The sequence below is a fragment of the Misgurnus anguillicaudatus genome, chromosome 14 (assembly GCF_027580225.2).
Source record: "Misgurnus anguillicaudatus chromosome 14, ASM2758022v2, whole genome shotgun sequence".
NCBI lineage: Eukaryota > Metazoa > Chordata > Actinopteri > Cypriniformes > Cobitidae > Misgurnus > Misgurnus anguillicaudatus.
The window spans coordinates 34,501,994-34,514,130 of record NC_073350.2 but is presented as its reverse complement, the minus strand read 5'-3'; the positions used below and the strand labels follow the sequence as shown (position 1 = coordinate 34,514,130).

At 37.2% G+C, this 12,137-nt stretch overlaps 1 protein-coding gene across 1 annotated transcript; it reads right to left on the bottom strand.

The window, feature by feature from the left end:
• Positions 1–6,117: 6,117 nt before the first annotated feature.
• eif4a3 (eukaryotic translation initiation factor 4A3) lies at positions 6,118–10,609 on the bottom strand. The gene is made up of 12 exons (XM_073876405.1): positions 10,335–10,609; positions 9,997–10,069; positions 9,822–9,888; positions 9,683–9,745; positions 9,462–9,594; positions 8,761–8,841; positions 8,409–8,549; positions 8,014–8,153; positions 6,877–6,992; positions 6,680–6,787; positions 6,465–6,592; positions 6,118–6,331 (listed from the first exon to the last, which is right to left on the bottom strand). The coding sequence occupies exons 1-12, from the start codon at positions 10,486–10,488 to the stop codon at positions 6,315–6,317; spliced, it is 1,221 nt and encodes a 406-aa protein (XP_073732506.1). The 5' UTR covers positions 10,489–10,609; the 3' UTR covers positions 6,118–6,314.
• Between the last annotated feature and the right edge of the window lie 1,528 nt (positions 10,610–12,137).

Sequence of the window (12,137 nt, the reverse complement as noted above, 5' to 3'; positions counted from 1 at the left end):
CCAACAATTCATGCATTACCTATAGTTTATGCCTCCTTTAAATCAGATTTTACTCTGGAATGATCGGTCCATTTTTATTAGAACGGCTTCATCTGTGGACCTTTGTTAAAGGAATAGTCTACTCATTTTCAATATTAAAATATGTTATTACCTTAACTAAGAATTGTTGATACTTCCCTCTGTCGTCTGTGTGCGTGCACGTGGGCGCTGGGGCGCGCTGTGACGCTTCGATGGCATTTGGCTTGGCCCCGTTCATTCGGTGGTGCCAATCAGGGATAGAGTTGGAGGTGACCAGACACATCGGCGTTTTTCCTATTTAAGACGAGTAGTTATACGAGCGAGTTTGGTGGAACAGAATAAAACGTAGCGCTTTTCTAGGTGGATTTGGGGGAGGAGCTTTATTTTGTGGCGTGGTGGCACTTTTGGGAGTACTTCGACTCGCCTGAAAAGTCCGCTCCCCTTCTCACTCTCATAATGGGAGAGGGAGGGTGTTACTGCGCTGAGTCCAAGTACTCACAAAAGTGCTATTACGCCATAAAATATAGTTCCTCTTTTAAATCCGCTTAGAAAAGCGCTACGTTTTATTTTGTACCACCAAACTTGCTCGTATAACCACTCGTCCCAAATAGGAAAAACGTTGATGTGTTTGGTCACTTCTAACTTTATCTCTAAATGGTACCATTGAATGAATGGGGCTAAGCTAAATGCTATCGAAGCGTCGCAGCGTGCTCCAGTGCTTACGTGCACACACACAGATGATAGAGGGATGTATCAACAATTCTTAGTTAAGGTAATAACATATTTTAATATTGAAAATGAGTAGACTATTCTGTTCGATAAGACTTTTAATTGTGGTTGAAGCACTCTTGGGTTGTAGTAATAGTGCTATATAAATAAAATTGCCATTTCCATAAACAAGGTTTCATATATAGGTTTGTAATTTTTGCAGATAAGTGATGCTGGTTAAACCCATGATGCATTGATGCAAACACACTTTATGATTGACTTCTATGATAAGTTTATTTCTGCAGCATTACAGATGTTATTTTGTACATTTTTCTCAGCTGATTTTGGAAATGTTTCAGGTTGTTGACTGCATGACTGCCTTACATATAAAAATCAGGAGCGTTTCCAACAATCATGAATAATGCTCTGATGTTTGTCTTTTGTTTCATTTGATTTGTTCATTTGTAAGCCAGAGCTGAGTGCTTTCTCTCTCTACAGGAGCACTTGTTAAACTCTTTTGTTTATAGACACTTTAAATAGAAGCAGTTTTAATGAGAGAGACGAAGAGTTATGACTCACTTCAGATGTTGCTTCAGTGCTTTATAAAGAAATGTATGAATTTATGCAACACATTTTAATCCCAATTTGATTAAAGAGCACCTATTTCATTGCTTAAAAATAACATTATTTTGTGTATTTAGTAGGGCTGTCAAAATTAACGCGTTAATAACGCGTTAACGCAAATTCATTTTAACGCCACTAATTTTGTTAACGGAGATTAACGCAACGCACAATTTCTGTTTGACCCTTCAGGCGGATCCAGCCCATAGTTGAATGAACAGAGACGCAGACAAATGTGACTCTCTCTAAATGAGTAAAAGGTTTTCATAGAAATAAGAACATTAAGCAAATCGTCTACCAAATCCAATGCTCTAAATGCTCGTTGGACATCTGATATGGTCTTTATTTATACGTCTGAGAGGTGTAACGTTACCGTTCTCCTAATGCTTAATCTAATACAAAGATGCGTCTCAATTCATTTTGGTTTCGCTTTTGTGCATGACTTGGAGGGTGGACTGCAGGACTTGCTTGATGTTAAAATAGTCATTAAGAGAGAAAAAGTTCGGTACCTGATTAATGTTAAAGAGTTATTAAGAGCGACAAGACTCAAAAGCGATCCCCTCACACTGACTGACTGATATCTGAAGCGCGTGCACACAGACGCGCGAGTGCGCGACCCGGATATATAGACATCTACACAAAATTACAGTTTTACAAATATCTGTTTTGATAAGAATTCACGCAGGTAGGATCTAAAATCTGTTATGTCTTAAGTAAATGTTTGGTTAACTGTTGGGTAAAACTATCTGATGTGTAACATTATATTAGATCACTTAGATTTTTTTATATTTTGTTATATTTCAACAAATCATGCATTGTTCTATGTTTTAATAGAGAATGTCAAAATATGAACGACTATTTTTTTTAAGTTTGCTGATTCCGACTCGGCTTGCCGGCGCGGGTCACAAGTGATGCAGCAGCGGACAGAGATGGAGAGGGAAAAATCTTCTGAAGGGAAAATTCATGTACAAAACAATGGCTGGTGATTCTGTTAAAATGTAAACAGGCTGTTGTTAACATACATTTGCATAAAGCATCTATATATGTATATATGATTAGAATATTAAAAACCTGAAAAGTGTTAAATTAGGGTAAATTTAGAATGGATAAAAATGTGCGATTAATTTGCGATTAATCGCAGTTAACTCATGAAATCATGCGATTAATCTAGATTAATTTTTTTAATCTATTGACAGCCCTAGTATTTAGTATAATATAATGTGTTTGTATGGTTTATGGTTAAAAACACATTATTCTCCAGATAAAGTACATTTTTATAGCTTTTCTTCCTGAAACGCACGGATTTGAAAAGCTCTGTGTCCCTTATTGGCCAGCTTATCTGTACGTTGTGATTGGTCTGAATACCTCTGCCGTCAGCTGGAAATGTGACGCTCTTTACCATGTTTGAAAGACTTGCTCACAATGCAATACTGACAGGAATTAACCTACAGGCTGTGAGACAAAGCGGGAGGAATTCTGATAATGTCGGTCTTCATTACGCAACCAATCCCAGGAAGTAAACTGTTCCCTACAATCCATGTGTTTGTTGTAATCCAAGAAAAGAAATGTACTTTGAAGAAGATAACTCACGTCATCGTTTACTTTGGGGTTTGTACCTTTTGCATTTCGTTAACATAAACTAATACAGTTACACACCAAAGGAAATGTAAAATTGTGAATCGGAAAATAGGTGCTCTTTAATCGATTGTGAATTTTATTTTACTACAGTACATTTTAACATAGTAACTTAAAATGTAAACATTAAATCTATTTAGTACTGCTGTCAGATTGTAACAGCACAACAATTCAACCCTACTGAAAAAACAGGTTTAAGCTGATCATCTGATCAACTAGACCATCTTAAAACGTGACCTAAACACAGCTAGACCAGCTTGCTTCATCTGCAAAACCAGCTAATACCAAGCTGGGAGACCAGCTAAAACCAGCTCACCAGCTTATGCTGGTATTAGCTGTTTTTTCAGTAGGTAATGTTTTTTAAGAGGCTGTAATGATGCTGAATGCTAAATTAAAGAATCACTAACAAAGCTCTGACAGAGATGAAACTGTGTTGTATGAATCAGAAGGTTTAGATGGTACGTGTGTCCTCTCTGAATGTCTGTGATAAGATGATAATGGATAACATTTGGCAGCTAATATCCGGCCGTGCAACACTGGACATGAATAAAGGAGACCTCGGGCTGTATAACATCTTCATTATCCTGTAAGCTCATTCCTGTGCACTCACATTATTGCCATAATGAAAAAAAGTTTAATTTCCACATCCCATTGTTCACTCTAATTAAACTTACTGACCTGTAATTCATCCGTTTTTATCACACAGACCGACACAATTGCCTCTCCATTGTGAAATATATAATTTACATCACATTCAAACATATAAGGCACATTCATATGTTAGAGTGAAAGATACCTGTAGCACACGCGTGTGCAGGATGAGACAAGTGTGTGGATACTTTTGTGTGAGCAATAAGTGTTGCTGCTTTGATTCTCTATCTGAAATATTAATAAAGCATAAAAACAAACAGGATGTTATGTTTAGTTCATTCAAGACACTGATCTCAATGTTAAAACATTCAAATGAATTCAGAGAGCAGCAGGGTTTGTGTATCCAAGGATACAGCTCATCTAAAGTCACCGCCTGTTTGCTGTCACATGGCCAAAATCTCCATTATTTCATTTGTGCCCGAGTGTCAAGAGAATCATTTAGTAAAACAAGGTAACAGTCACAGTATAAAGCATCACCTGTATAATCCTGCTGCACGTCTGCCAACATCATCACACTTTTGTCCAGAACATCCTGAGAAGAACCTGTTACACACAGTGTCATTTCACAGAATGTCCCCTTATACAAAGATAACAGTGACATCACAAGAAAAGAAATATGACGAACCTGCACTGTGTTAAGAAGAACATCTCGTATTAATATAGTTGTCTCAACACATTACTCTACAAATGTGTATTTCCACAAAAACAAAGATCAACATCTTTAACAGAAACTCCATCAAACCCAGCACAAAGTACAGATCAGATCAGTTTCCCTTTGTGGACAATCAAACATCTCAAAATATTTCATAAACTTACATCGACTGAACGTTCAGTGTCCCAGAACACTCTAGAAACCAGTAAATCAGGGATCACGTCTCAACTTTGTACCATTCAAACATACAAGTTACTTTATCTTTACAGTCTTTAATGTAGAATTTGTGTATAATATAAAGAGCAGTAAGACAATAACTTACTTTATTTCTTTTAAACGCCATGCCAGCTTCTAAGGCTTTATTCATGGTGAAAATAAAGTCTAAATAAAGTAAGATGTTTAAAATTCACTACATCTAAGAATCGTAAACCTGTTAACTTTAAAACTTATGAAAAAAAATCGACAAAATAGTTTCTCACATGGACAGAAGTAATACAATTTAGAAGAATGTTTAATAGACAATAAATTCTGACAAGATGAACATTTATAAGGATTTTATGAGATGATTGATAACTAAACGAAAAAGTTAAGTAATCACAGACACTGTGATGAATTTTAAGTTAAATCCAGATGGATGCTGATATCTCTGTAAATTTGTTATCAGCTGTAAATAATCTCATAAAGATGACTGAGCTCTAGAAATCCTTCACATTATAGTAAATTAAGCATGATACGCAGCTCCAGTGATTTATTTTAAAGAGCAGACAATGAGAGCACATTTGCTTTGAGACAATAAACTAAAATGTTCTCTCCTGTGACGTCACGAGACTCACTATAGATCAGTGATCTTAAACAAGGTGCATCAGGTTGCCCGCAAAAGGTCTATGAGTTTCCCGACAAACCACATTCTATTAATAGTTTCAACTTTGATATTTATTTCTTACATATTTTTTATATTACCTTGGCTTATTTGATGCATATTAACACTTTAAACAATTAAATGTTTTAATAAAACATAAACAAGTAAAATATATAATAGAAAAAGTTTTGAGTAGACTATATCAAAAAATAGTATCAATTTTGGTAGCCCTTGCTCACAAAAAGGTTGGAGACCCCTGCTATAGATACATAAACTTAAACTGAGTGTTTGAATTAAGGGGGGTGGTCCCAGACCTCCTATAAACATTGAGGGATCCCCTATTGAGCACAAAAACATAAATTATGTGGGTCCTCCCTCATGCTGTGCTGTCATAGAGCAACACTGTCCATGATTTGTCCCAATTTTACAATAAACTAACCAAAGAGTTGTGTCTGAAATGTAAACTCTCATGTGCACCTCATGTTATTTGAGTCAATGTGGATTATTTTCCCCTTGTTGACGGTAAGAATCTTTAGGATTACTTTTTTCAAACTATTAATTCAAAGTCATTTAAGGGGTAACAAATTGTTAGGGTTTGAGTTAAGGGTAGGTTGGGGTTTCTTTGATTAAAACCTTGATCCAGGATCACACCCTACTTTGTGAAATCCCAGTGACCCTATAATGCTGTGGGGCTTGGCTTGGGGACCCCCAAAATCTTTGACATCACTCGAACACTGCTTAACCTCATGCACCTCGCAAGATCTTCTGTACATTGACACATGAAATATCAAACATCACAACATAAAGGTTTAAAGAAGTTTAAAGAATTTTACAAATTTCAAGTACAGTTATTAAAATATTCATGTACATTAGAAAAAAAATGAAATCTCCCAAATTGAATTTAAATTTTACCTTACTAAATATAGTGTTCATTTATTTCAAGAAAACAGCATAAAACACACGTAAGACCAAAGACAGTGACAAAGATTCTTTATTTACAAAATCCAAAGCACATGAAACAGCTGCTACTCAAACACAATATCCATTAATATGAGCAAATGATTCGCTCAACTACATAAAATGTCAGAGTAAATAAAAGAAAATAACAAGAGGTGAAAAATAAGATCCAAATGAAAATAAAAACTGTTATTAGAAGTTACATCCAACATCTCAGATCAGATCAGCAACTGCAAAATAAAATTCATTCAAACATAAACAATCACATCACAAAACTCAGATGTCAACGTTTCATAAACTTTATATATAAAACAATATAATATACATTTCTTAAAAAAATAAGGTATTGATATTCAGACTCACCGTTCATGGGCATCTCATCGATCTGTGTGGAGTAGTACTGCTCAATATCTCGCAGGATACGAATGTCATCATTTTTCACAAAGTTGATGGCCACACCCTTCCTGCCGTAACGTCCCGATCGACCAATCCTGACAAGAGACGAGAAATCCATCAACACCATAAACTCAATTAAAACGGGTCCTGCGTGTCAGGGCTGGATAAGGAGGTGTCTGTACCTGTGGATGTACAACTCTCTGTTGTTGGGCAAATCATAGTTGATGATGAGCGAAACCTGAGGAACATCCAGACCTCTGGCCCAAACATCTGTGGAGATCAGCACTCGACTACACACAAACACACACACATAGCATTAACAATAGATTCCAGCCTATAACCACACAAACACACACACAGACAGAGCTGAGATGTTTACCTGGCTCCAGATCTGAACTCCTTCATGATAGACTCTCTCTCTTTCTGTGGCATGTCTCCGTGCATGGACGACACCGTAAAGTTTGCTTCCCTCATCTTCTCTGTCAGCCAGTCCACCTGAAACACAACAGTTCACACATTACACACACACACACACACACACACTTAAGCACTGCTTAACATCTCATTGATCCTGTCAGATACCACAAACGTGTTTTAGCACATGTACAACATTTAGCAAATATACACAGCAAGCACAATGGGCTGTCAAGGGTTCCCACACTTTAGTTAACTTCAAATTCAAGGAGCTTTCAAGGACTTTCCAGGTCCAATACCCTCAAATTCAAGGACTAAATGTGGACACATTATAAGTGAGATCCAGGTTACATTGTGTTAACTTTTAAGATACATTGTTACGGTTCCCTTTCAAGGTAACTCGTGCTGCGTCACTGCGATGACACTTTGGAGACGCCTGCAGATGCATCTGAATGTGTATATCAAATTCAACCAATGGTGAAGCTTAACAACAAAAACAGGGTGATGCGGGAGTCAGGAAGTATATCACTATCTGAAATAGTGCCAAAGACGGCGTTACAGGGACGTATGAGGTATGACAAGGAAGACGCAGCGTCTCGTTCCCTTCTCAGTGAACAACAGTTACATACGTAACCAGAGACGTTTTTATGGGTCAAACACAACTATGCAAAAAAGCATTTTGGTATGAATCAACATTTGCATACAGAAGATATAAATATTTAAAGTGAACAGTTTAGCACGTGTGCTAAAAAAGTCTAGAATTTTTATGATATTATCCTACACTACACAGGGAATGATATGGATTTTTTCCAGAAAACTTCTTGCATAAAATAAATTGAAGCACTTCCAATGACCTGTATCTATGTATGTATATTTTCAAAAACTTCACAGGGCCTTGATTTATTTCCCCAGATTCACAAACTTTCAAGGATTTCAAGGACCCGTGGGAATCCTGCTGTCAGTTCGCTCGAACGTGTTCAGAGGTTTCCCTGATTAAGGATTCCCCTTTAGACCATCAGAGCTAAAAATAAATCTAGATTAACTTCACTAATCCGGACGCTTATGGTTGGTTAAGGTTAGTCTGTGGTTTAAAGAGACTTACCTTGCGTTTGGTGTTGCAGAAGATGACGGCTTGTGTGATGGTCAGCGTATCGTAGAGGTCGCACAACGTGTCAAACTTCCACTCCTCTCGCTCAACAGCCACGAAAAACTGCTTGATGCCTTCCAGAGTCAACTCATCACTGCCGAGCACAAGAAACAGTTCAACACATGACAACAACTGTGACCAATCACAGCTAAACACTAAACTAACAGCCATAACACAACTAAAACACAGGCTTCAAACTTAATTTTTTTCATATTTATCACATGATTCAAAGTGGTTGTAAAATGCTTTGTGCAAACAGTGAATTACACTAATTTTAACATGAGGATAAAATCACTCAATTACTGCATCACATGCTGGTCTAACAGAGAAAAAATTAAGCTGCTCCTCACGTTTGACCAGGATACGGATGGGATCTGTCATGAATTTGTTGGTCATTTCCAGGATTTCGTGGGGGAGCGTGGCACTGATCAAACACACCTGAGTGGCCGGAGGGAGATATCTGTACACGTCATAAATCTGCTCCTTAAAACCTGACAAAGCAAGAAAAGAAATCGTTCATTATGCGCACTCATGTTGTCATAATAGCAGAAAATCTCCTGACGGACATCTAACTGACATGTAAATAAACAGATTCCATCTAAGTGAAACAGGTTTTATCATAACAACAAACACTCATAATGACAAGACTGCTTCGTGTTCTGCATAGGCAAGCACACATTTTATTTGCATTAGTTTACACACCTTTGTTGAGCATTTCGTCGGCTTCATCCAGAACCAGCATCTTGATAGCTCGTGTTCTCAGACTCCTCCTGCGGATCATATCTGAAAGAGAGAGACAATCAAGATTTATGTACATAAAGACCTTGTGTGCACTTAAAAAAAAGAAAGGTAACAAGCAGTCTTGGGGTTTGAATGTGAAGGTTAGATCTGACAGTTAAAAGAGGATATTTCACAAGACTGTCAAATAAATCTTTGGTTTCCCCAGAGTATGCATGTAAAGTTTTAGCTCATAATACCATATAGATCATTTATTAAAACATGTTAAAAATCGACACTTTATATGTGTGAGCAAAAATGTGCCGTTTTTAATGCAAATGAGCTGATGAAATGCAAACACTGATCGCCATAATGATTGTGCTGTCAATTAATTTCTCTCTCTCTATCTGCACTAAATGTCAGTGCTGTGGTTGGATAGTGCAGATTAAGGGGTGGTATTATCATTATAAGATCCCCTTATGACATCACAGGGGGAGCCAAATTTCAAAGAGCTATTTTTTTACATGCTTGCAGATAAAGGTTTACCAAAACTAAGTTACTGGGTTGATCTTTTTCACATTTTCTATGTTGATAAAAGCACCGGAGACCCAATTATAGCACTTAAACATGAAAAAGTCTGATTTTCATGATACGTCCTCTTTATTTGACATAAAATGCAGACTTACCAAACACTCTTCCAGGGGTCCCAGCCACCACATGCTGCCCGTAGTCCAGTTTTCTGATATCTTCACCCACATTTGTTCCTCCGATACAAGCATGACACTGAACGTTCATGTAGTCACCCAACGCCAGAAGAACCTGCAGAAGACAGGAAATGACATCACTGATCACAGCGGGACAAGAGCGAATACCATAATAAACCAGTATAAATGAATCTCTGTTTTACCTTCTGAATCTGTCCTGCTAACTCTCGAGTCGGAGCCAAAATCAGAGCTTGGGTCTCACGAACCTTGTGTGCAAAAAGGAATTATAAAATACAAAAAATAAACATGAAATTACAAGTAAGTGAAAAATCAATGACGTACCTGAATGTCCAAACACTGCAGAACGGATACACAGAATGTGGCTGTTTTACCAGTACCAGACTGTGACCTGAGGAAAACACAAAGATTAGATATTATACAAGTGTCACTACTGAAACACATCACACACATACGATTATCGTGATAATATCACGGTATTATACAGATATCTACTTACTGGGCGATGACATCTCTTCCCTTTATGATCTGTTTAATGGCTCGCTGCTGGATGGCTGATGGTTTCTCAAAACCTGAGATCACAAACATTACATTTAGATTTAGATTTAGAGAGAGAGAGAGAGAGAGAGAGACAGAGACGTTTTACTGTACTGTTGTGGGTCTCTCACTCTTTTGTTGTTTTTGTATCAAGTTAATGATATAGTTTATAACACGCCCCCTACACCTCATTATAACACACTTTATAATCCACATCTCCTCTCAGAAGTTAAAAACACATTTAATAGTGATTACAGGTGTTGAATAAAGTACTTATGAAGGGTTATGAAGCATTCGTACCGTACGCATAGATCCCGCGTAGTAAATCTTCCCTCAGGCCCATCGTATCAAACGTTGGCGTCACATCGACCTCTTCACTCGTCTCAAACTCGATTTTCGTCATATCTTCCTCCTTCATGATCCTCTTCCTCACGGGAACGACGGCCGCGGACATTATTGCGAGCGATTTTAATACAAAACGCGAGTAAAAATATGTAAGCGCGTCTGCAGGCCAAACGGAAGAACGCCGCGTGTGTCGCACCTGTGACGCACAATGCACGAGACGATCTGTGATGTCACTTCTTCTTCTTCTTCTATTCGAGTTTAATGGCGGTTGGCAAACCCATTTTAAAAGGCGCATTCCCGCCACCTACTGGGTTGGAGTGGGGATCACATGATGCTAGTATTGACCTATATTCTTTTAATATTTTAAGAAATTAAATACTTAGATTTTAAATAGCCTTGGGCCATTACCTAATAATGCATGGTTGGAAAAATCGTCCAGTTTTTTCCAATAATTTCCAGAGCTCTTAAATCTTAAAATAACAGGGATAGTTCACACAAAAATGAAAATTCTGTCATCATTTACTCATCCTCATGTTGTTTTAAACCTGTATGACATTTTTTTTTTTTTGATGAACACAAAATAAGATCTTTTTAAAAATGATGATAAACACACAGCAGTGTCTATTGACTTCTATAGTAGGAATAAAAAAATATGGTGGAATTTAATGAGTACTGTCAACTGTGTACTTACCATCATTTATCACAATATTTTTTCCTACTATGGAAGTCAATGTTCACTATCTGCTGTGTGTTTACCATCATTTCTCAAAATATCTTCTTTCATTCATACAGGTTTAGAACAACATGAGGATGAGTAAATGATGACAGAATTTTCATTTTAAAGTGAACTATCCATTATAATCTTTCTCTTGCACATTTTAATAATACATGTTCAACCGTCTCCACATAACTACATTTGTCACAATTACCAATCTGGTGTTTATGTCACTTCTTCTTCTTTTCTTTATTCTTTTCTTTGGTGTTTGGCAAACTCACTTAAAGGTGCATTTCCGTATCCTGCTGAACTGGACTGTGGAGCATGACTTTTTGATTGGTGACAGCGCATTTATAATAGACAAAAAACAATTGTTATGTCATTTCTTCTTCTTGAGTTTTAAAGGGACAATAAGTAGGATTTTCCCCCATCTAGTGGTGAAATAGTATTTTGCATTCAAACAACTAGTGCTCTCTAGCACCTCGCTTTTCCAAATGTGTTTTGCAACTACGGTAGCCCATATGTAATCACTGATCTCCTTGTCCGTTTCAGCTGGTTCATGAGTTCTGATGAAATCCTGTTGTTGCGATAGGTTCGTCCTTTTTCTCCCTCTCTGCTTATAGTTTTTGAATATGGAAGCCTTCTTGGACTTAACTATAAACAAAGAAAAGAAATTCAAAGCTCACATAGAAAAGTCAGATCATTGCCAGAGGTAATTTGGCACCAATGAGGACATATTTATGAATAAAGACATTGATTGTGGGGGCTGTGTTTCCTACCCTCCACCGCCACTTTCAGAATGTGCTTGTAGCAGCTAGGAGGCTGCTCAGGTTGCAGCAACAGTACAATGTGTCCAGTTAAGAGATGTTCTATCACTGAAATAATTTTAGAGACATTATTTAAAGGTAAAAAAACTAAATAGTGTTGCTTTAATGGCTGTTGGCAAACAACTTTTAGGTGCATTAGCACCACCTGCTGCTGTGGTTCAGGACCAATCTACCCTTTTCCTTATCCTGTATCCTTCAAATACTGCAACAAAAATC